At 41.7% G+C, this 22,609-nt stretch overlaps 1 protein-coding gene across 5 annotated transcripts in view; it reads right to left on the bottom strand.

Moving 5' to 3' along the window:
- The window catches only part of TRPM7 (transient receptor potential cation channel subfamily M member 7), a 77,788-nt gene that overhangs the window by 7,378 nt on the left and 47,801 nt on the right, over positions 1–22,609 (bottom strand). For 2 of the 5 annotated variants that reach the window (XM_077918815.1, XM_077918817.1), the window contains 19 exons: positions 21,857–22,085; positions 20,565–20,720; positions 20,329–20,472; positions 20,098–20,226; positions 19,040–19,324; positions 17,236–17,410; positions 16,314–16,440; positions 14,880–15,064; positions 12,297–12,429; positions 10,676–11,378; positions 8,222–8,311; positions 6,762–6,818; positions 6,488–6,584; positions 5,154–5,221; positions 3,827–3,864; positions 2,993–3,018; positions 1,661–1,711; positions 1,516–1,581; positions 839–1,122 (listed from right to left, as the gene is read on the bottom strand). In XM_077918815.1, coding sequence (XP_077774941.1) covers positions 839–1,122; positions 1,516–1,581; positions 1,661–1,711; positions 2,993–3,018; positions 3,827–3,864; positions 5,154–5,221; positions 6,488–6,584; positions 6,762–6,818; positions 8,222–8,311; positions 10,676–11,378; positions 12,297–12,429; positions 14,880–15,064; positions 16,314–16,440; positions 17,236–17,410; positions 19,040–19,324; positions 20,098–20,226; positions 20,329–20,472; positions 20,565–20,720; positions 21,857–22,085 — 3,043 coding nt within the window. Of the gene's footprint in view, positions 1–838; positions 1,123–1,515; positions 1,582–1,660; positions 1,712–2,992; positions 3,019–3,826; positions 3,865–5,153; positions 5,222–6,487; positions 6,585–6,761; positions 6,819–8,221; positions 8,312–10,266; positions 11,379–12,296; positions 12,430–14,879; positions 15,065–16,313; positions 16,441–17,235; positions 17,411–19,039; positions 19,325–20,097; positions 20,227–20,328; positions 20,473–20,564; positions 20,721–21,856; positions 22,086–22,609 lie in introns of all 5 variants that reach the window. The other 3 variants (XM_077918814.1, XM_028706817.2, XM_077918818.1) reach the window with 3 other exon arrangements.

Genomic DNA, 22,609 nt, shown 5'->3' with positions numbered 1-22,609 from the left:
GTGCTTTTCAAAGAATGAGAGCACAGGTCCCTTACAATTTAGAAATCAACACAAAGGAGAAAGAGGGAGGCAAACGGAAGCAGGGAAAACAGTGAAGCAAATGTAATTTTTGCAATTACTCATAGTTAGGCTTAGTGACATAGGGATATAGAGACTAGGGACAGTGTCAAAGACGTAACAGAAAAATGTGAATTTGGAGGAGGGTTTTGAAAGAAGTAAGAGAGGTGGTATCATGGAAGTATTCTGGGATGCAGCCCCATGTATAAGGGGCAGACTGGGATAAAGGACAAAGCTGTTGGAATGAGCAGAAAATCTTTGGACAGCAACCTTTGGACAGTGAAGGCAATATGCAGGAATGTGTTAGAATATAAAAGCAAGAGATGAGGTGACAAGGCTATGGATGAGCGTAAGGATTTAATGAAGGGTGCCATATGGTTAGGAGTGATAAAAAGATGGGTGGTTTTGGCAGCAGAGTGCTGGGAAGAAGTGAGGTGATGAAGGTGTGAATGGAAAACTAGAGAGCAGAATGTTGTAGCAGTCAAAGTGACAGATGACCAGAAGTTTTGCTGATGTGACCAATGTATTTTTCTAAATTTTTAAAGGGAAAAGCAACATAACTGGCAATGAACTGGCAATGCAGAGTAAGAGAGATGGAGTGAGAAGTTAAAAAAGAAAGCCAATGACCAAAAGTTGGGCAAGAGGGTAGATGGCAGTGCTGTCAATGGAGGACAGTGAAAGAGAGAAGGGATATATCTTGTTTGTCCAAACAGTAACCAACTGCTAAACATGTTTAAGCATCTGGTGGATATGTACTATATGAGCAAGAACAACAACTTACTCTTAAACAGAGATGTAACACTGTGTCTTCTTTGTAAATGCTTGACCAAGTATTGACAACTTCCGGAAGAAAAGATTTGATGATATAAAGGTGGCCTGATTTCAGAATATCATACTCGGACCAGGTGCAGGCCACCTTGAGGGCTCGTCGCAAGCCGCCTCCCATCTCCTCCTTGCTTAGGAATTCTATTTTGGCACAGAGACCCAACTGAGACCAGGAAGACATGCTGTTATTCAAGATGTTGGGAGAGCTTTCTTCAAGACGATACACAGTAACTGGTTCGCCTGTAACGTCACAGCACAAAGAAGTGAAATGCAGTTAAGCCTGGGGTAATGTTGACTTAATGTCTATTTATACTGTACTGGTGAACACCTTTTTCGGACGATGGAGAGAAGATATAGCCAGACTTTTGCATAATCAATTATCTAACCAATTATTAAGCTTTTGATACAATAGAATCTTCTGTGTTGATTGGAGACCTTTCTCCATTTACTACTACTGCTAAAAACTAGCAACAAAGGCTTGGAACTCTAGCTTTTTAAGAGTCAGCTTCAATATACGTTTCCCCAATCTATTCCCAGAATTTTGATGGTGAACTATTGCCTAAGCTTGACGATTAAGGAATAATATTATTAAAATCTGAAAATCATTCCAGAGGCTACAATAAGTTTTCCTACCTCTTGGAGGTACAGGAGTGAACGGTATGCTTTGCGATAACCTCATCAAATTATTTCTTTCAACAGCTGTAAAGACAGAGAGATTAATTGAAGAAGATGACGCTGCTACTTTTTATTATTTTGCGACCTAGTTTTGGATACCTACCTGAATAGTAGTAGGTGGTATCCATGATGGGTTTAAAAGGAGAGGCAATTCCTTTGAAAAAAAAGGAAATGAGTGTTATATTTTTACATAAACTCATGATTTAATGCATCCTGTTTTGTTTTTTTTAAAAGGGTAATGACAAAGAACAAAAAGCACTCTAGGCTCACAGGCAAGACCTTGATCATTTATGGTGATTCTTCCCACTGAGGGGTATTTTAGATTAGGAAAATGATGATGAGATGCTCAAAGACTGGAGAAGAGCACAAGCCCCAAGGGGGTTTTCCCTAAATGAGTCATGTAATGATTACAACCATAAATAAGGGCTGTTGGCACTAAAATGCATGACAAACCTCCACCAACATCATCTTTTGCAAGTAAGCATGGACCAATGGTACCAAATAGTACAGTGGTGCCTTGCAAGACGAAAAGAATCCGTTCCGCGATTCTTTTCTTCTAGCGGTTTTTTCGTCTTGCGAAGCAACCCCATTAGCGGCTAAGCGGATTAGCGTTATTAGCGATTTAGCGGGCTTAGCGGCTAAGCTGTTAAAAGGCTATTAACAGCTTAGCGGCTTTGAAAAAGGGGGAGAAAAGCGGGGGGGGGGGAAATGGCGAGACTTGCAAGACGTTTTCGTCTTGCGAAGCAAGCCCATAGGGAACTTCGTCTTGCGAAGCGCCTCCGCGACGGAAAACCCTTTCGTCTTGCGGGTTTTTCATCTTGCGAGGCATTCGTCTTGCGGGGCACCACTGTATGGGAAACAGCCCTACTAGAAAAATTAACCAATAAACTGAAACTGACACGGGGACAAACAGAAGAAGATGCCTTTACCCCGGTATGGCTCCCCTTTATCACATACACAGCCCAACAAGACAATGACAATAATCCACAAACAGCATACAAATCAATATGGCTAACATGATCCAAAACACCCATCCACCCCACTCACACACGAAAACAAAGATCACCACAGCCAATCACAAACAAACAACCACACCCTAGGCCAACCCCAACCTCTCTCACCACCAAAGGAACACAAGTGAACAGCACAAGCAACGCTGACACCAAACCCTACATACATTAAGCATAATAGAAAATTCGCCACCCGACCCCACCCCCACCCATCTTCCCCCCTTCCCCCCCCCAATGTCTCAACAAATGAAACGTATTTGTAAAAATGTTACATGGAAAAAATACGAGAGACATTACACATACTTCTGTAAAACAAGAAAATCTTTAATAAAAAACCCAAAAACATCATCTTTTGCAACCATGCATTAAATAGTTTCCCACAACGTGTTAAATTTATGGCAACACCGAAGTTATCAGCAGCTTACCATTCAGTGCATCTTCCTCAGAAGACCTGCAAGAGACAGAAATTGCACTCAACCCGAATTCTGTGTGTACTTCTTGGGTTTTTTTACTACTCAACTTCATTGCTCTGGTCACTTTGCTCTGCTTGTAATACTCTAAGCCCAATCACCCAGCAGACCCAATACTGCAGCTTCTATGCCTTCCAAAACAAATGAACAGCAAACAGAGCAGGGGAAGAAGAAGAGGAGTTTGGATTTGATATCCTGCTTTATCACTCCCCTTCAGGAGTCTCAAAGCGGCTAACATTCTCCTTTCCCTTCCTCCCCCACAGCAAACACTCTGTGAGGTGAGTGGGGCTGAGAGACTTCAGAGAACTGTGACTAGCCCAAGATCACCCAGCAGCTGCATGTGGAGGAGCGGGGATGCGAACCGGGTTCACCAGATTACGAGTCCACCACTCTTAACCACTACACCACACTGGTGTAGGGGAGAGAAAACAACTCTGAAGACTTAAAACTACTGTGAAGACCATGGGTGCTGCAGCAGTGCTCTTTAACGAGGCTACGAGCCAGGTGTTTCAAACTGGCCACATCAGGTTCAATTGTCCCCCTTCAAGAACAACCACAACAAGATAAATGCCTAGGTCATCAGGGTTGCTTAGGAACGGGTGGGCAGATAGATTCGATGACTCCTCCCGTGGTCTAACTGCCCAGCGGCAATCAGACAGGCTTAGAAGTGAATGTGCAGTGTGTTGGCACACAGGGAGAAAACTGCAGCTCACTCAATGCCTCCCCAACTCTTGGGGAGTTTGGAGATACCTGGACAGTTTTGAGTATTGCCATTTAGACTTCACTTACATTTGATTGCTATACGACGGTCGACCTTGTAACCAATCCTGCAAGAAAAAAGAGATACACCTATTTCGTAGATAACTTAATTGATGGTTTTAGAAGCAATGTCTCACACTTTTGTAAGAGCGCTACAAGGCTCCCTCCAAAAAATTTAATCGTGAAGATGTTTTCAGCCTCAATATGCTTCTGAAGCATTGCTAAGTCTGCTGGTCAAAAGAAATTGTGCAATCTGTTCAGCAAAAGTGCCTGGATAAAGAGACTAGGATTGCAACTATGTAGCAAATGCAGCCATAGCCTGACAGGTACCTGCCTTAAAGAAAGTAAAGGTAAAGGTACCCCTGCCCGTACGGGCCAGTCGTGTCCGACTCTGGGGTTGCGCGCCCATCTCGCTTAAGAGGCCGGGGGCCAGCGCTGTCCGGAGACACTTCCGGGTCACGTGGCCAGCGTGACGAAGCTGCTCTGGCGAGCCTGCACTAGCGCAGCACACGGAAACGCCGTTTACCTTCCCGCTATAAAGTGGTACCTATTTATCTACTTGCACTTAAGGGTGCTTTCGAACTGCTAGGTTGGCAGGAGCTGGGACCGAACGACGGGAGCTCACCCCGCCGCAGGGATTCGAACCGCCGACCATGCGATCGGCAAGTCCTAGGCACTGAGGTTTTACCCACAGCGCCATCCGCGTCCCTTGGTACCTGTCTTACCTCAATCTATTTTGGTGATGTAAATTGCTTACTTGAACAGGCTCTATTAGCTGTGCAGGCAGAAATGGCATGAACATTCTGCCAGCACTCAAAAAGGTGTTGTGAAGGTGCAATCAAATGCCATACGGACATAGTCCATTCTTTTCTCCTTGAAGACCTATTACAATTCGCTCTTGCCATGACCTAAAACCCCTACTCTTAAGCAAGAGAGCTAGAGAGGGCAAATTTGCCCAGCACATTTCAAGAGAAGAAAAAACTGCCCATTTGGAGGCTACAGGCAACTCTCAACTAACGTGGAGATTATGGGGTGTAAAGTCAAAATCGTGTATAGTCAAAACACATTGGGTTCAATGGCTGGTGGGGTTTCCAAACACTCCTTTCCCTGAATGCCTGCCCCCTTCTATTTCTTTCTTCTTCTTTTTTAGCTGCCAAGTATTTAAAGCTGAATGTGCACTAGTTAAATGCACATAAGTTGCGAGTTACCTGTACTACCATAGCAGGTCACACTAAATTATGATGGACAGTACTGCTTTCTATCAATTGCTACTATGATTCAATTTTTGTATTTCCTGGGTTCTTTCCATAGACACCCAGGGGAAACATTGTATGGATTGTTATTATGTTTTACTCACTGTGAGTAAGGCCGCCTTTGAATCTGCCTGATGAGGCTCTTCAACCGAGGGTCTTCTACTCTTGTGCACTGAAAAATGATTTTGCAATTAGAACGGCCACCTTTTGACATGTCAACAAATACTACCAATTCTTCAACATATGTGTCCAAGATCCTGCAGGGAAAGCAAGATACACTTGCTTTCATACACATACATGGGCTTGGATACAGAGAATCACAAGACTGCTACAGACGCACATATTGGGCACACGGCAAAACTCATTTGAAACTAATGTAAAGGGACCCCTGACCATTAGGTCCAGTTGTGGTCGACTCTGGGGTTGTGGCGCTCATCTCACTTTACTGGCCGAGGGAGCCGGCGTACAGCTTCCGGGTCATGTGGCCAGCATGACTAAGCCGCTTCTGGAGAACCAGAGCTGTGCACGGAAACGCCATTTACCTTCCCGCTGGAGCAGTACCTATTTATCTACTTGCACTTTGACGTGCTTTCGAACTGCTAGGTTGGCAGGAGCAGGGACTGAGCAACGGGAGCTCACCCAGTCGCGGGGATTCGAACCACCGACCTTCTGATCGGCAAGTCCTAGGCTCTGTGGTTTAACCCACAGCACCACCCGCGCGCGTTAAAGGACCTTCAAAGGTTTGTTTGGGGCACAGAATCGTAAGTTTATGTGTTGCACAATTTTTTTTTAAAAAAATATGTGTTGCACAATTTTTTTAAAAAAATCTGCCGTGGACATTAAAACCTTTAACATGCTCAAAGAAGCTATTTGGATATCAGTCAAAAGCTACTGTTAGAAGGAAGACAAGTTTTTTAAGGTGCCACTCTCACCTCCCAGTTTTGCCAGTTCACATTGCTCCCCAATCAATCAAAGTTTAATTGACTGATGATGGAGCAACTATGCATTTATGTAATTCCACAATTATTTTTAGGGATGGCTTGTTTACAGAATGCAATCACTGAGGCTGCAATCTGAAGTAGGCGCTGACGGCTGGGTAATAAGGCTTCAACCACTCACGCCTGTTCTTTTCCCCACCAAAACTCACTCCCACCAAGCTGCACTCGCAGGAAAAGACATGAGCAGCGGCAGCTTTTAGCCAGCAGGGATAAAGGCAGTAGGAGGACAATTTTCAGGAGGGAAAGAAATGAGAAAGAAAGAACCAAGAAGCCCCTCTCTCTCCAATGCCAGTTCTCTCAGTCAAATTTTAGCCACAATGGCTGTGTTTTGTAAAATAAAGCAGTTTTGAAAATACAGGAAATGGCACAAAGGAAAAAAATGCTGTATGTTAGTATTAGTTCAGAAAATTCAGAGATCAGAAACTAATGTGTTTACTTACTTTGCTCTGATAGTGCTGCTAATGAGCTTCTATGGAAGTCGGTAAAACCACCACATGAACTGACAGGCCTCAGGTTGCCTTCTGCATTACTACCACCCTGTGTATTCAACAAATAACAATGTTATAATTCACAACTCTACTCAAATAATCTTATTTGTGTCACCACTTGAAAGTTGCTATACAGTGACACACTTGCTTTTTGAAGGAATATTCAAATGTTACTGGCTATTTGATGCAACAATGAAGAGATGGAATACAAATGGGAAAGTTATACCTGCTGCTTTGTCTCGATGCCTTCCAAAATTGCTTTTTTGAAATCTTCCTGTTGCTCCTGCAGAAGGTAACAATAAATGACTTTTTAAACTTAGGTTAGTAGTGAAGTGGCTTTAATAAGTCTTAAACATTTCATGAACTCTGGGCCAGAAACAAGAAATTGGGGAGACCATTTTCCTACAAGTGTTATTCCAGGGCTCTTACTTCAAAGCTGAAACACTTCAAAGCTGGCATCTGCAGGTTTTAGTCCTGGTCTAAAATTTCATATTTGTGTTCTGATATCCATGCATGCTCACACGAGTCAAAGTTTCCTGCACACTGCCATGTTTGTTTGATTGAGTTAACTTATATGCCACTTTCCCACAACGATCTGTGCCCAAAGCAGCTTACAGCAAACATTCAAGCTCTTTGTGCTATAAGACTTCAGAGAACAGGGGAGGACAATAGGAGTTCTGGGTACACACTGTGATTGCACCATGCTGTCTGGGCCAGATCTATCATGAAGTTAAAACTGAGTACAGTGGATGCTCAGGTTGCGAACGCGATCAGTGTGGGAAGCATGTTCGCAACCCACAGCGTCCGCAACCCGCAGCGCCACGTCTGCGCACACACGGGTTGCAGTTCGGCACTTCTGCACATGCGCAAAGCACGATTTAGTGTTTCTGTGCATGTGCCGAAACCTGAAAGTAACCCGTTCCGGTACTTCCAGGTTTGGCGCGGTGTGCAACCCGAAATCGCACAGCCCAAAGCGTCTGTAACCCGAGGTATGACTGATGCTCTCCAAAATGCTGTGCTTCCTAGCAACTTGAAGCATAGGAAGTTGCCTTTCCCCAGATCTAACCCATCCCTGACTACTCAGAGATAGCCATTTAACCCAGCCCTGACTACTCAGGCAGTCTTGATTCCTTTAACTGGTGGTGACAGGATCAGACCCTGAGGCCTTCTCTGCACAGGATATATACACTACCTCTGAGATATAATCCCACCACCACCTAAGTCTTTGAACCTGGGACTACTCAGCTAGCAGCTCAAACTTATAATGACAAAGTAGAACAGGCGCCGGCTTAGTTAACACCACTGAAAACTATCCTGTAACATGAGTGAATGCACATGTATTTGACATTTGAGTTTAAGTGAACTCCCTGTATCAGCTTAGGACTTAGGACCTCAGGACACGGCCCAGATCATTCTCCCCTCCTCCCAAGCCACATAGCTCACTTAGCCCTGCTGTGCACCTCCTTCTAGTTCTTTCACCTGGCTGGAATGTGCCCTTGGGGTATGATTAAGTACCTCTCGCTGGCCTGGATGCTGTGTGTCTAGCCAGACACACTTTTGCCACACCCACCACTGACATGTGGCCCTGATAAGGTTGCCTGTGAGGAAATGAGGCCCTTGGCTGAAAAAGGGTTTCTCACCCTGGCTTGGGCTGTTGCTCAACTTCCGCAGCAATCTCCCTCTTACCTCAATATCATCACTTTTTTCTTTGCTCTTAGCCACAGTCTCTTTAAATCGTTGCAATTCCATGCTGTCCCTGTGACCTTTGGCGACACCATTATATGAACAGAAATAAAACGGCAGATTTTAGAGGGGAAGCACCAAACAGATGCAAATTTGATTAAAGATACTGCTGAGATCAGAAAAGTACATAGAAGGACAGTCGACATTTTAAATGGTAGGTTGAGGAACTATTGCTTTTCCTACATAAAAGGGATGACATAAGAAACAATTTCAGAGGAAATATTTCATACCACTACCCTGGTTTCAAAGCCGTGAGCGTGTTATTTGCTTTTAGAACCATGCAGTGTGGATATCGGTATTTTTACAAAATGTAGCTATTAGTAGAAAAAGCACAGTTCAACACAATAGATTTTAAAAATATAAACTTCACCCTCAAAATGTAAGAAAACAACAATGACACGGCCTATGGTGTTCTCTTGCCCACCCTTTCTCACACCCATTCAAAATAATTAACCTATGCCAACATTCAGAATGCCTGTGTAGTGGGCAGAGATTTCCTTGCCTGCCATTTTTACACTAGATTATATTTGCATAGAAACATACATACATGGGGGCCAAAGCATACAGGCCTGAATCATGGAACCTGTACATTACATGGAACTGAGGTGCACAAATCATGATTTCAGGTCCGTGCACATTGTCATTTCACATGTAAAACGTTACGCAAAGGTGAAACCAATGGGTGAGTGGCAGGTAGAGCCAAGACAGAGCTTGGGGATCACAGAGATCATCCACTGCACATATATGCTGAATGTCTTCACAGGGCTATCACTTCTCTGTCTCCAAAATTCTACAGGACTGAACATTAAGGATGAAGATTATATTATAAATGAGAAGGCGCCCTGGCACCAAACCTTTTGCCACAGTAAAAAAAAAAAAAAAAAAAAAAGTGCCATTATTCAGCTGTGTGGTTAGTGAAGTAAATATAAACAGCCTGATCTTGAGCCTTTGTATTTAACTTCTCCCCACTCCCGTTTTTTAATTAAAAGCATACATTTACAATTATTACAGCCATTTTCAAAACACATGAATGGGGAATCAACATATCATGACTTTACACATATTTGCTTAAAGAAAAAAAAGTACTGGTAGCTTAAAAGCACTAGGAAAAGTTGGATAAAAATATTACAAGTAAAGTCCATTCAGAATAGATCTGGGCCTCAGGCAGATGTTACTCAAACTTGTAGTAAAAGATCGTAATCACATGCATATCCCATCCTCAGATCTTCCTGAAGCCTCTATTCATATTTGAATAGAGGCTTACACGCTTATTTTAATGGGGCATATCAGGAGCCTACACGCTTAAAGTGTATTTAAAGGCTTCCACTGCACAAACATCAGGGGTCCCAGAAATAAACCAGGATGGCGTAAACACAATCTACCAAATTAAATTGGCTTTACAAGGCTAAAGGCACTTTTGGAGTAGTCTGAAATGAATTTTCTGGTAACATCGACAAGTTTAAACTAAATGTAATCTTTAAAAAGTTATCGTAACAAATCATGTTGCAAGATAAAAAAACATTCATGCTCACTTTGAGCCAGTGAGGCAAAAAACTCTTACCTTAGAAATGGTCTAGATGAGGGTGCACAACCTGCAGCCCTCCAGATGTTGTTGGCCTACACCTCCCATCATTCCTGATCTCTGGCTATGTTGGCTGGGGCTGATGGGAGTTGTAGTCCAGAAACATCTGGAGGGTCACAGGTTGTGCATGCCTGGTCTAGAATAAACTGAACTCAAAGTATTTTGTTAGCACACCTCTCCTCCCATTGTTTTGACAAACAGAAAATCTGCCACCGTTTTGCAAAAATTTTTCCAGTTAAAACACCACTTGAATAAACAACAGAATCTACACCAGAATGGTTAAGTGCCGATTTACAAAGTAAAGAAACATTTTGATAGTTTGCGGAAGTGAAGAGGTTAAAAGCAAAGTGCACCACCTGCAACCAAATTCCGCTAAAGTTCCCATGCAATTTTTGATAAATCAAACCTTGAGATTTAGATTTGATCCATAGTTTCTGAAGGCGTACAGTGGTGTTGGAACTTAAATCATGACCCTTTTGTGCTGCTTCTGGAATGCTTCCAGGAGGTTCTTCAGTATTCAGTGTCCCATTCAGATCATTACTGGGGTCACTTCTGACCTCATCAGCAGATGTCAACTGTAATTTATTTTTGGCGTCATTCTTCTTCAGCTTCAAAGAGGACTGAGGATTCCATTTGCCTGTGTAGCTCTCAGCACTAGTATAACTTTCGTCATAAATAAATCCATGATTAACACATCCTCCAGGTTCAATACAAGGCTGGGAGGTGGTACCAAGGCTAACAGAGCAAGAAGCAGGAGAGTCATGGCAACCAATAGCAACTTTTGGAAGTACAGATTTTGGTGTGTTATACTTACCCACAAATGCACCAAATTCAACAGCATTCTCTCCATCAGCAGCCTTAAGGACTATAACCTGGTCGTCCTTTGTGGTACTTTCTAACTGGCTTTTACAGCTGGGCTGAGAAGGAGTGCTAACGAAAAATTTAGCTGTCGAAGATGTTAGATGTGGCATGCTGTTTAGCGAAGTGCCCGTCTTTTTATTCTTTTGAATGCATTTCGATGAGTCTGTACCCTGTATTCTTTGACGAAGTTCTGGGGGGGATAGAGCTCTTGGAATTAAGGCACTGCCCGAGGAACCTGCCTCTGGAAAGTTGAATTCATCCCTCTTGGGGGACCCAGTCATCTTATGTCCAGAATCTCTTTCATCTTGCATAGAAATGTTGCACAGTAAAGCATTATTACTCTCAAGGCCTCCTTGAGGAAAAGAAGAACCAAATACATTCCCAATGCTGTGCTTTCTCCACATGGAAGATCTTAAAGGACCGTCATCAATGGGGTTTTGTGCCAAATGCTTTGAGATACTCAGTTCTCGTGTAATTTCATTATGGACCTTGCTAGCTTCTGAAGCCTTCTGGGCAGTTAATGTTTTCAAAGTATCCACCGTGAGAGCAGAGAGGTCTTGCAAGTGGCCAATCTGTGTATCGAGAGAGTGCAATGAACGCTTGATATAGTTGACTCTGTCACTAACCTCCTTGATTTGGATGCACATTTGCTCAACGCTGGAAGGGGAAGGGAGAAGATACCATTGGGAGAGAGAAAAAGGAGAATCAGACTTTTCACTGAACGCAAGGAATTCTCAAAGCAAACGAAGATCACAAGTATGCCATGTGAAATAATTACAGGTCTGTTAGCATAAAACAGGGGGTTGGACTAGATGACCCTCAGGGTCCCTTCCAACTCTGCAATTCTATGATTCTTTGGTAACAACCCACCCATACAGAAGGTTGTGTCCTGTGTTTCTGCCTTACTGGTCTGGTCTTCTGCTCTGGTCTTACATCCCTCCAAATCAACTCCCACCAAGAAATTGTGTTGTGTCTCTGCATCAGGTATGATCAGATCACTGAATCTATCTTGAAGACAATTTGTATAATCAGCAAGGTCTGCCCAGTAGTTTGCCCAGAATAGTTCAACGACAAGCCCACGTCCAGACAACATACTAAGCCAGACTATGGGTTGGCTCAGCAGCAGAATGACCAGGGAAGAGCGAAGCGATTTCCTCTCCCTGAGCTCATGCATTCTGTACCAACCCATGGTTTGGCTTAGAGCGACCTGTGAACCAGACCAGGGAGATTACTGTAAGTGTGCAACAAAGATCTGCTAAATGAGGATAATGCGTCATGTGCCTGATGATGTATGCTCTAGTCCATGAAAGCTTGTGTTCAAATGTGGCCTCTGTGTTGCTTTTGATGCAAACAAACTAAAATGGCTACTGGTCTGCAGTTAGATAATTTTATAACGGACCCTGCCAATCAAAGGTCCACATGTTAAAACAGGCTGCTGTTGGTCAACATCTGCTATGATAAATGTAAACCAGAGTGTGATTTTAAAGTAACTGAAAATGTGCTATTCAATTCCAATCATTCCTGGAAAAACTGAAAAGAAGAAGGTTGAAACGGTCATTGCTTATTATTTCATACCGTTCAGAAGTAACTCTAATTCTCTCTTCACTTCCAGAATGGAATTTATCATCTTTTTCATTGAAATACATCTCAACACACAACTCTTCAAAATCATGAAGCTTCTTTTGATCTTCTTCTGTTAGAAACAGTTCTAGAGAATGAAAGAAACAATCCATTTCAGAAGCTTGCTAATGAACCGCTGCAGAAAAGAAGTAAAAACAGTGAAAAACCAAGGAAATGAGTATTCCCTTAGCCAAGGACCTCACATCATGAGTGCTGGATTTAAGTATACAGTGGTACCTCTGGTTAAGAACATAATTCGTTCTGGAGGTCTGTTCTTAACCTGAAACTGCTTTTAACCTGAGATACCACTTTAGCTAATGGGGCCTCCTGCTGCCGCTGGGGCACGATTTCTGTTCTCATCCTGAGGTAAAGTTCTCAACCTGAGGTACTACTTTTGGGTTAGCGGAGTCTGTAACTCGAGGTGTCTCTAACCTGAGGTACCACTGAATCTGGGGTTTTTTCCCATTTCCCCAAGTTAGGTACACTAGAATATAATACACCTCCAAAAATGGTTGTTTGTTGTGTTACCAACGCATCTATTCATATATTTTTAAAGTACAGTGGTACATCGGTTTTAGAACAGCTTAGTTAACGAACAACTTGGAAATAGAACGCAGCAAACCCAGAAGTAGGTGTTCCGGTTTGCGAACGTTTTTCGGAATCCGAACTGTTCCGTTTTGAATGTTACACTTCCTTTTTCAGTGCCACACTTCTGTTTTGAGTGCCCCTGCTCTTGCTTGCACGGGAGTAGGAGCTGAATCGGGGCAGCTCAGCTGGGGAGCACGAAGCCTCCCTTCCCAGCTGAGAGATCACCGCCCCCGTTCCTGCTTGAACGGGAGCAGGAGCTGGATCGGGCTGCTCAGCTGGGGAGGTGCAGGCTCTGTCACATTGAGGGGTTCGTGGCTGGTGGCTCCTTTAAACTTCTCCCCTCAAGAGAGAAGTTTAAAGGAGCCCCCACCTCAGCATCAGAGCCCCTGCACCACCTAAAGGCAGCCAGGCGGAATAGTTGCTGGGATGGCTGTCTCTGCATCGTCACGCGATGCTCCTTTAAACTTCTGTATTCGAGGTGAACACAGCCACGCACGCCTCAATGGAAAAGTGTGACAGAGCCCTCACCTCTCCAGCTGAGCAGCCAACAAACTTGAAAAACGCATGAAAAAGCAGCAACACAACCAATTGAAAAAAGCAAATCAACTGCAAATGAATCAAAATCACAAGAAAACATAAAACAACACTGACCCTAACCCCAATTCTGATCCTTACCCTAACACTAACCCAGTCCTACAATTAACCCTAACCCAGAAATGGTCTTGTTAAACAGTAAAATTCATGTTAAATTGCTGTTTTAGGGGTTCTTTTTAAAAGTCTGGAACAGATTAATCCATTTTGCATTACTTTCTATGGGAAAGCGCACCTTGGCTTTAGAATGCTTTGGTTTTAGGATGGACTTCTGGAACAGATTTAGTATGGGAACCCACTTTCAAACCCTCTTCCCCATATATCTATTACTTGCTCACAAAAGCAGCTCTTAATCAGGCTGGGGATCCTCTGGCCACAGGTGGTCTGGCCCAAGTCCCGATGTGATATCAGCTGTGTGACAAGTGGGAAAGCAGCTACCAGGAAACAATGGGGATCTTTAAATTGTTCCTGATAGTTCTTGGCAAGGGAGCTTTGATGTTGGTGCTAATAAGCAGACTGGTGCTGTCAGCAACTCTGCGGAAATCTGCTGTGCTACAGAGTTGCCCATTAGGAACTTGCACAGTGCTGGGATCTGCACTTACAGCAAACCCCCAAGAGGGTCTTGCCATAATTGCAATTGCCCCTTCGCAATGCTGGCTTGAATTGAAAGTTGAAATGCAAAAGATCTTCCTCTGTAGGGGCAGCTGGTTTTGTTTTGGTATTGTCAGGCGATTGACATGGATGTGCAAGGTCCTTCACAACTATCAAAGAGGTCCGCAGTGATGGTGAGAGCAAGTCCTTGTTCAGCTTTTTAAGAATTCCACTTACAGTGGTACCTCGTGTTAAGTACTTAATTCTTTCTGAAGGTTCGTTCTTAACCTGAAACTGTTCTTAACCTGAAGCACCACTTTAGCTAATGGGGCCTCCTGCTGCTGCCGCTGCACCAGTTCTGTTCTCATCCTGAAGCAAAGTTCTTAACCTGAAGCACTATTTATGGGTTAGCAGAGTCTGTAACCTGAAGTGTATGTAACCTGAAGCGTCTGTAACCCGAGGTACCACTGTATAATGAAAGCATTTTTGTAGCAGTGGTTGAGCAGAGATAAAAAAATGTGCTGTCACCCTAAGTTCTCTTAAGCATCCTGTTCACCCCAATCCTGAAAACAAGGCAAAATGTTCTGTCCACACACCCACACCCAAATTGTTGAGCCTCCACTCCCACTTTGCCATCCACCAATGGGACAGTGAACTGAGGGGAGGGATTTTGCATAAGCCCTACACATAAACCAGGCTCCTATCAATCCCTGGATTTCACATAATGCAAAGAACAACCCAACGTTGCATATTTTTGTTTGTTCTTACTTGGCCCATCAGAAGTTTTGTCTTTCTTTCTCTGCTTGCATACACAGCAGAATAGGGAAGCCATATGACTAAGAATAATAAGAGGAGGGGGCAGGATAGGCTTCTCGTGATATGCCATAACAAAATGGTAACGCTGGTATTTCCATACAATGTTGGAAATTGCTTTCACCTGTAAATATACATTGCTAAACAAAAAGAGAAGAGAATAAAGAAGGCAAACATTTTAGTTTGATCATCTTAGAAACTAGCAGCAATGATCTTACATTCTGCTCTGTACAAATATTAAAAGAGAGTACAAACAAAACAAACAGCATAGCTTCTATCACATTTATTTTATTTATTAAAAAATATACCACTATGTCATAAAATAATCAAAGCAGTTTACAATAATATATATATATATATATATATATATATATATATATATATATATATATATATATATTAAAAACATGGATTCTTAAAAAATCAGAGACCATCAACTAATTATTACGGGAGTATGTTTTCTTAATTTCCTGCATAAGACTTTCAGCAGAGAAAAAATTTTCAGCAGGCATTTAAAGGTTCAAAAAGAGGCATCTGCTAAATTTCTGCTGGCAGAATTTTACATATTCTTCTGACATTCTGGCAAATGATCTCAGCTACTGTTCCTAAGGTAAATGTAAAGGTAAAGGGACCCCTGACCATTAGGTCCAGTCGTAGCAAACTTTGGGGTTGCGGCGCTCATCTCGCTTTATTGGCCGAGGGAGCCGGCGTACAGCTTCTGGGTCATGTGGCCAGCATGACTAAGCCGCTTCTGGCGAACCAGAGCAGCGCACAGAAATGCCGTTTACCTTCCTGCCAGAGCAGTACCTATTTATCTACTTGCACTTTGACGTGCTTTCGAATTGCTAGGTTGGCAGGAGCAGGGACGGAGCAACAGGAGCTCACCCCGTCGCGGGGATTCGAACCGCCGACCTTCTGATCGGCAAGTCCTAGGCTCTGTGGTTTTACCCAGAGCGCCATCCGCGTCCCTAAGGTACCGTAGACCAAAGTTGTTCAGGGCTTTGTAAATTAATATAAGGACCTTCAACAAGGCTTGGTCATAGATAGGCAGCTGGTGTGTATGTTTTAACGATGGTGTCACATGTTATTGGTGATGTGCCCCCACCAGCCATTTGGCCTCCATATTTTGCACCAGCTGGAGCTTCCAAACCACAAAGAGCACATTGCTGTAATCCAACCTTGAGGTTACCAATGCATGTACTATGGTAGTCGGTTATCGCTGTACAGGAATAGCCATAGCTAGCAAACCAGACAAAGCTGGTAAAAGGTATTCCTAGCTACAGAATCCATTTGACAAAGATGCATGCAGGAGTACCCCATAGTCGTATAATCACCAAGCTACTTTTTAAAGCACTGATTTAATATCAACTTAAAATGTGAAAAACATACTTGAAAAAGGCGATGAGAAGATTGACCATAATAATGTACTGCACGAAAAGGTAGACGGCCTGAAGGAAGGGTGTCAGCCATGCTCCAGTAACACATGGTATGATTGTTTGGGAATCATTTGCACATACTTTGCAGATTAAGAAAAGAAAAAGAAATGTTCGAGAAGATTTAGTAGTTTATTTGTTACTTAGAAGCAAAGCTCTTTATAGCGCATCAACAAAATATTATCACCTATACTTTTTCAACACACAAGTAGCAGAAGCCGCTGCACAGCTTAGCCCTAAACAGAAAATTTATGAATAAAACAGGTCTGTGGGCATTAAATACCCAAACTTCCAACCTCAGCAACTGGAAAGTTTATTTAAATCTGTTAAGAACTGTCTTTCAGTTCATGCCCTTCAAAATGAAAAACAAATAAAGCTTTTCAATAAAATAAAATTCCTCCATATTTATTGAATGTATATCCCACTTTTCCATAGTATAATCATGTTTACCAAAATAATTTTGTTTTCATATTCTGAACAAATACATGTATCACTGTAGATGAAAAACTAAAATTTTAAAAATCAAAAGAGATTTTAAATTTGTTTAAACATGTTTTTTTATTTTAGGTCCGTCCCCCCCCCCCCGGTTTAAAATAATACCTTAATATTAAATACATTAGAATATACATAAATAATCCCTTCATTTTTATTTATTTAGAAAGATTTAGGAAACACTTTATCACACTGTGAGGTATAAAACAATAGATAAAACACAGCTAAACTCCAGAAAATTTTTAAAAAACAAATATCAATAAAGCAATAAAATCATTATGAATTAAATATAGATTCTAGATTAGTCCTCCCATCTCTGTGCTCTTTAGACACAAGACAAAGTGTCCCTTGCCTGCTAATAAATAGAAGGAATAAAAATATCTTACCATCAATTTCATAGGCATAAACTTCACCAAAGATCATCCAATAGGGCCGAAAGACAATATCTCTTGCTAAAACCCAGGATGGTTTTTCATTAGGATAAAGTATTGCCTTTCTGGGGACTCCAAAACTAAGCAGCACAAGTGCCATAATTACTACAATGTAAAACATGTTGGCCACCTGTTTAAAACAGAGTTAAGAGACAGTTAAAAAAGTGGAGACCCCTCACTTAAACCCTCGAAACTACAGCCCAACCCCTTCTTTGTTGTTTACATTCATATTCAACACATTGCCTCACATTTAGAGGCACTCTGGACTTGTTTTTGTCCAACTCTACTGGTCAATCACCTTTGGACAGTAAGTAAGTAAATTTTTATTTATACCCTGCCCTCCCTGGCCAATAACAGGCTCAGGGTGGCTAACATCAAATATCAAATACATTAAAGCACTATCAAAGAATTGATTAAAATACAGCTTAAAAATTAGAATCAGGATAAAATTAAATGACTGCCCATGAATTACAACCATAGGGGTCAGGAACCGCCAGTATTCATCAGCACAGCCAATCACAATTATCTCTACATTCCACCCATCCCAAGGTGGAATACAAATGATATTTATAATAATATCATATCATATCATAATAATATAATATGATATGATATGATATGATATGATATGATATGATATGATATGATATGATATGATATAATATAATATAATATAATATAATATAATATAATATAATATAATATAATATAATATAATATTTGGTAATTCCAGGAAGAGTGGCTTAGGGAGGGCAAGTGGCCACTCTGAACTTCCATTTTGACTTTAGTTCCCTTGAGTTCCTCAGAAATGCACTGTAACTTCCATAAGAATTAGGACGAGACTGTGAGGAGCATCCCTCCCCAATCAGATGCATGCATTTCAATCTGAGCCAATTGGATGCATGCATCTGCAAAATCCCTGCTCTTCTCTGAGGCACAGCTAATTTCCCCCCTTTTGCAAGCACCTAGGGACAGCCAGTCTTTGAAACAGCAGTATGTATCTGTGACTTCAGTGTTCAACTGCTAAGTTCCCAATAAACTTAAAGAGACTTTTTGTGCCTACAGCAGTGGAGTACTGGGGAACTTGGGGAACTTCCTGATATGATATTTCAATCTGATCATATGGTGTGAAATACTCCACAAGCCAACAGTGTGGCTTCTTGTTTTTCTCCACTTGTCCTCCTTCTACACGTACAGCAAACTGCCTTAGAAAAACCAATACACAGCTATCCATCTTTATTCGTGGAATGACTGTAAAATACAACACTTCTGAAATGTTTGCAAATAAAATATATTTAAAATATAGCTCAAGGACCACCTCTTCCCATATGAACCTACCTGGACCCTGACGTCATCTTCTGAGGCCCTTCTTCATGTGCCTCCTCCTCAAGAGGTCTGGAGGGTGGCAACATGAGAACAGGACCTTCTCTGCAGTGGCTCCCCGTCTATGGAATGCTCTCCCCAGGGAAGTTCGCCTGGCACCTTCATTATATACCTTTAGGTGCCAGGCAAAAATGTTCATTTTTATCCAGGCCTTTGGTTGAACTGACTGACATCCTATGCCCTTTTAAAATGTGGGTTTTTGGTGGAGAGGGGGTTTATTGGGTTGTTGTTTTTCTTCTGATTATGTATTTTGTGGTTTTATATTTTGATTTTATTCTGTGAGCCACCCTGAGACCTCTGAGTATCGGGTGGAATATTAATAATAATAATCATCATCATCCCACACAACACACTTTTAGGTAGGAAAAAAGCTTACCATTTTCCCAATCATCATGACGTAAGGTCCAGCATGTTGGTTTACAGCCAAAAAATCCAGTAATCTCACATACCAAAAGATTATATTCAGGCAGTAAGTTAGCCTTCCAGCAACGAAAACGTAATTTGAATTGTAAGTATCTTCACTGAAGTTTCCCTGTGCTCCAAATCTTAGTCCAAAACCAATGAAGAATGTGATAATGGCTAAAGTATCACTGACATTGAAGTAATCATTAAACCACACTTTAGTCTTTTGACTGATCTTGCCCGCCTCTGACATAAAGATCTGTTGTAAAAATAATGAGAAATTGGGCACAGTTCATTTCGTCTTACATCAAAAGGCATTAAAAGGCAGGTAGCAGTTATGTACATTTGTTGTTGTTGTTTAGTCGTTTAGTCGTGTCCGACTCTTCGTGACCCCATGGACCAGAGCACGCCAGGCACTCCTGTCTTCCACCGCCTCCCGCAGTTTGGTCAGGCTCACAAAACAAGTTTAATGTAAATCAAAGACTGAAGCCATGGTAGGAAGTGGTTCCATGAACTACAGCAGGCATAGGCAAACTCCGGCCCTCCAGATGTTTGGGACTACAATTCCCATCATTCCTAGCTAACAGGACCCTGTGGTCAGGGATGATGGGAATTGTAGTCCCAAACATCTGGCAGGCCGGAGTTTGCCTATGCCTGAACTACAGTAATGAGGGACTCTGGCTTGCATTCATCATGCTAAAAGCTAATAAACAGAGAAAGGAATTTGAATCCAACAAAATGGAAGAGGAAAGAGCATGTGGCAAGCCCCCAATCTACAACATATGACTTGCAGAAAACGAGTACTGCATCAATAACCTACCACAGGCTTCCTCAACCTCGGCCCTCCAGATGTTTTGAGACTACAATTCCCATCACCCCTGACCACCGGTCCTGCTAGCTAGGGATCCTGGGAGTTGTAGGCCAAAAACATCTGGAGGGCAACAAGTTTTGCACAGCGTATTTATGCTGACTCTTGAAAGTATATTTAAATCCTCTTCTGCATTAAAGAGCACGTTACAAATGCAAATATACCTCACGAATCTTCTCAACAGCCAACGTGAAAATATATGCAATGACAATCCATTCTTGAATTGAGGGCAGCTCTTCCATTTTCACAAGAATCACAAATGTATAAAGCATCAGAAATCCTAAGTAGGCCAACTATAAAAAGTAAAATGTTGAAAATAAATATTAAGAAAAGTAGTTGTTTTTTTCCAAAAAAGAGTTCTTTTTCCAAAACAAACATAGAAACAAAAAACTCACCGTGTTAAACCAGAATTTCACTATTGGTGCATGATAGAAGGCATAAAACTTTCGCGTAATGGGAAGCCTCTTGGGTTTTACTGTTGCCTCCATGTCATGCTTTCCTTCTGTACTGTCCAAGACCCTTACTTCTTTAAACACTTCCTAACATTAAAATAACACATTTTAAAATCAGGTATGAGAGTAAAGTTAGTCTTCGTTGCTAAAAACGTGTTAGTGTTTGTGTGTAGAATTACCATTGGTATCTCTTCTGCTATGTTTTGAAAGTTGTTCTCACTGTCTTCCATAGTCATTTGATGTGCATCTTGAGACTGTGGAATATGGGACATTTCTGCCTTGGTTTTGTATTCTAGCATTAGTATGGTAGGGGGAAGTAAGATGCTCAATATTACCTGTAAGATGTGAACATCAAGTTATTAAGACAAAATACTTCCCGTTTTTCTAATATAAAAAAATCAGAACTATCCAGCACACAGAAGTCCCCTCTTCCCCTCTCTCCCACATTTCAGCAAAATCTGTCAGGTAGCAAGTAAAAGATGTAGAAGAATGATTAGGTTTTAAATTTTTTTAACTACTACAGATACACATAGAACATTCCATAATATTCTTGAGGGAAAAATATCTGCAATTTCTAAAAAGCTGTTAGACAAAATGTGCTCAAATAGATTTCTACCCCTCATCCTAATGCTTTTATCAGTATTAGAAGGCATATCTCCCTAATGCCGTTGAAGAATCATAGATTCTGAAGCACACCCACCCGCCCACCTTCATAAAATGAGTGTTACTCTTAGTTGACTAGCAAAGCAAGTTAGAGATGACAGATTGGAACACAAGACAGACAACAGCACATCATACTTTAAAATGATGCTTGAGGATGGTCTGTATCAACACTGTACTTTTACATAATGATTTTCTTATTATATTCTAACGTAGTGGGGCAAATTTTCAGTGCAGTATACAAAGAGAAACACACCTCTTATTGTTAATTCAGACTATATGGCTTACTTGACATATGCCATTCTGAAAACCTACACCCACTCACGTCTTGCTGATTTGTCTGAATTCTGTTAAGCCTTCTCACTTGCTCAGCTTCAGCTACTAAAATAAAAATATGAGGATTCTACATCAAATTTTACTTTACTACCCGTAGAAAGCATAATGACATTTCAATTTTACAAGGGGGTTTCAGTCTGTTAATGTTTCACCACTACATTTTTAGTAGTAGATTAGTTCTCATGATGATCTAAGTATCCACCTCCGGTTAAGGGCTACTTGCCTGGTTTCTGCCTTCTACATTTCTGTACCTTTTTTAAAAAAGATAATAAAGCATCAAAAAAAAGTTATTGTTCATTCCAGTATCACCTCTCACTTTGATTATGTTAAAGAGCTGTTTTGCTTAGCCTTCATAAAGATTACAGTGAAGAAAACTTTGCATGACTATGCTTTCAACATATCCCTTTCACTTAAGCATTACTAAAATAACAGCAAAAATGGATTCCAAGGAAGGTATTATCTATAGACTAGTTACCTTGTACCATGAATTCTTCCTCATGTTCAGCCTTCCCATCCACATATCAGACAACAACATTTGTGTACAAGTATGAGCTACGAAAGGGCGAAGCCGTGAAGACACTGCTAGCTTAAGGCAGGTGGCATTACTCCAGTTTTTTAGCTCGTAAGTTAGCAACTTCATAGCCATAGTTTCATCTTGTCGGAATGACTGTTCTAATAGCTCAACTGCCAGCTGCCCAAACTCACTGTGGGGGGCAAAAATCACAAGACATACAATGTTAAAGATGCACAAACATATTAAATACAGTGGTGCCTTGCAAGACGAAATTAATTTGTTCCGCGAGTTTTGTCGTCTTGCGATTTTTTTCGTCTTGCGAAGCACGGTGTCGGAAAAGTTTCGGAAAAGCTTCAAAAATCACCAAAGTCTTCAAAAACCTCAAAAAAGGCTACCACACCGCGTGCTATGAGTTGCTCCTCGAAGTCAAGTCGCAACTGTATTAACGGTGTTAAGAAAAAGGAAACAAACTTGCAAGACGTTTGCGTCTTGCGAAGCAAGCCCATAGGGAAAATCGTCTTGCGAAGCAGCTCAAAAAACAAAAAACCCTTTCGTCTTGCGGGTTTTTTGTCTTGCGAGGCATTCGTCTTGCGAGGTACCACTGTATGCCAATTCTTTCACCCATAATAGACTTCAAACACTGAACTTCCTGAACTGAATGGAAGCACCTGCTTAGTACTGCTGTAAGAGAGACACCCGTGGATACAACTCTGT

The sequence above is a fragment of the Podarcis muralis genome, chromosome 14, assembly GCF_964188315.1.
Source record: "Podarcis muralis chromosome 14, rPodMur119.hap1.1, whole genome shotgun sequence".
Taxonomy (NCBI): Eukaryota; Metazoa; Chordata; class Lepidosauria; order Squamata; family Lacertidae; genus Podarcis; species Podarcis muralis.
The sequence above is the reverse complement of the archived record's forward strand: the minus strand, read 5'-3'. Positions and strand labels throughout refer to the sequence as shown.